The following is a 2,130-nucleotide window of genomic DNA, read 5'->3' on the forward strand; positions in this document are numbered from 1 at the left end:
GGACTGCCACATGTCTCCCTCCCTAAAAACACAAATAACAGTGGAAATTGGTATTTGTTTATAAGTTTAGGATAAACGAAAATGGTGTGATCAATTATTACTAAAATGATTGTCATCGATCAATTACAAATTGAAGATTAAAAACAACTCATTGAGTTAATCTAAGTGAGAAACTTCAATAAATTTTTGTATTAAAAGAGTAGACTTAGAAAGAGTTAAGGTATCATAAGATTATCATATGGGAAAAGCCCGAACGCAAAGCAAAGCAATTAACCACACATACTACAATGTCATCATAACTAATAACATAAACCACACATTAAACTAATTATATTAGGGAATTAAATGGTGACTATAACTAAAGCAAATCAATTATTATTATGAAATATTAGTATTATGTAATATTATAATTTAGAGAAAGAAAATAGAGAAGAGATGAGAATTTTCTGAGTGTTTTATTCCAATAGGTGATCTCCTATTTATACACATACAAGCGTCAAATATTAAGAAACTAAGAGAAAGGGAAACTAAGAAAAAGGAAATGTTGATTACATTAATGGTAATAAATAAAAGATTTGGATATCCACATAATTAATAATATTTATAACACTCCCCCTTGGATGTCCATAATAACTGCCTCATTAAAAACCTCACCGAGAAAACCCAGTGGGACAAAACTCGGTCCAAGAAAAAAGAGTGCAGTATGAAATTACTCCCCCTCATTTTGGCATTCATGGAGATCCTTTAATCGATGCATTCCAATCTTGTGAACCATCTTCTCAAAAGTTGATGTTCGTAATGACTTCGTGAATAAGTCTGCAAGATTATCGCTTGATCGAATTTGTTGAACATCGATATCACTATTTTCTTGAAGATTGTGTGTAAAGAAGAATTTTGGTGAAATATGTTTAGTTCTGTCTCCTTTAATGTACCCTCCTTTAAGTTGAGCGATGCAAGCAGCATTATCTTCATAGAGAATTGTTGGTACTTCTTTATTAGATGTTAATCCACATGTTCCTCGAATATGTTGTGTCATTGATCTTAACCAAACACATTCTCGACTTGCCTCGTGAATTGCAAGTATCTCAGCATGATTTGAGGAAGTAGCCACCAGAGTTTGCTTTGTTGACCGCCAAGATATAGCAGTGTCACCGCAAGTGAACAAATAGCCAGTTTGAGATCTGGCTTTATGTGGATCACATAAATATCCTGCATCTGCGTAGCCAATAAGTTGTGACCCACAATTATTAGAATAGAATAATCCTTTATCAATAGTACCCTGGAGATAGCGGAGTATGTGCTTAATCCCTTTCCAATGTCTATATGTTGGAGCAGAACTAAATCTTGCTAATAAATTGACAGAGAAAGCTATATCAGGTCTTGTACAATTAGCAAGATACATCAATGCTCCTATTGCACTAAGATATGGTACTTCTGGACCAAGGAGCTCTTCATGTTCTTCTCTAGGTCGAAAAGGATCTTCTTCTACATCAAGTGACCTAACTACCATTGGGCTACTCAATGGGTGTGATTTATCCATATAAAATCGTCTCAAAATCTTTTCAGTATAAGTTGACTGATGAATGAAAATTCTACATTTTAAATGCTCAATTTGTAGACCAAGACAAAATTTTGTTTTTCTTAAATCTTTCATTTCGAACTCTTTCTTTAGATATTCCACAGCTTCTGAAAATTTTTCAGGAGTTCCAATAATATTCAAATCATCAACATATACAGCAATGATAACAAACTCAGGACTTGAACTTTTTATAAAAACACATGGGCAAATAGGATCATTTTTATATCCTTCTGTTGCCCCTGATTTTGCCTAATATATGTGGACCAACCAGACAAGGACACGTGGATCAAGCAACTTATCATCCAAACTATTTGCTCAGTCCATATGTAATAAAGCAGCATCCAGGACCATCCTCCCGGAGAAGACATAAGGAGCCCCATACGCTCCCGGAAGCCCAAGTAATGTTAAGGCATCTCCGCGAGGTGTCAGGCTTCCCCTGAGCGATCAAGTCGCATTTAATGCCGCATGGGAGGAAGCGTGTTGGGACTGCTACACGCAATAAAGTCTGACAGCACAACCTCCGACCAGCAGCTACAAAGTAATGATCATTT

At 35.5% G+C, this 2,130-nt stretch overlaps 1 protein-coding gene across 1 annotated transcript; it reads right to left on the minus strand.

Annotated features, from left to right (window-relative positions):
• Window positions 1-709: 709 nt before the first annotated feature.
• Window positions 710-1,540, minus strand: LOC133036121 (secreted RxLR effector protein 161-like). Its single transcript, XM_061112613.1, has one exon. It carries the CDS (start codon window positions 1,538-1,540, stop codon window positions 710-712), a length of 831 nt encoding a protein of 276 aa, XP_060968596.1.
• Between the last annotated feature and the right edge of the window lie 590 nt (window positions 1,541-2,130).

Source organism: Cannabis sativa, chromosome 3 (genome assembly GCF_029168945.1).
Source record: "Cannabis sativa cultivar Pink pepper isolate KNU-18-1 chromosome 3, ASM2916894v1, whole genome shotgun sequence".
Taxonomy (NCBI): Eukaryota; Viridiplantae; Streptophyta; class Magnoliopsida; order Rosales; family Cannabaceae; genus Cannabis; species Cannabis sativa.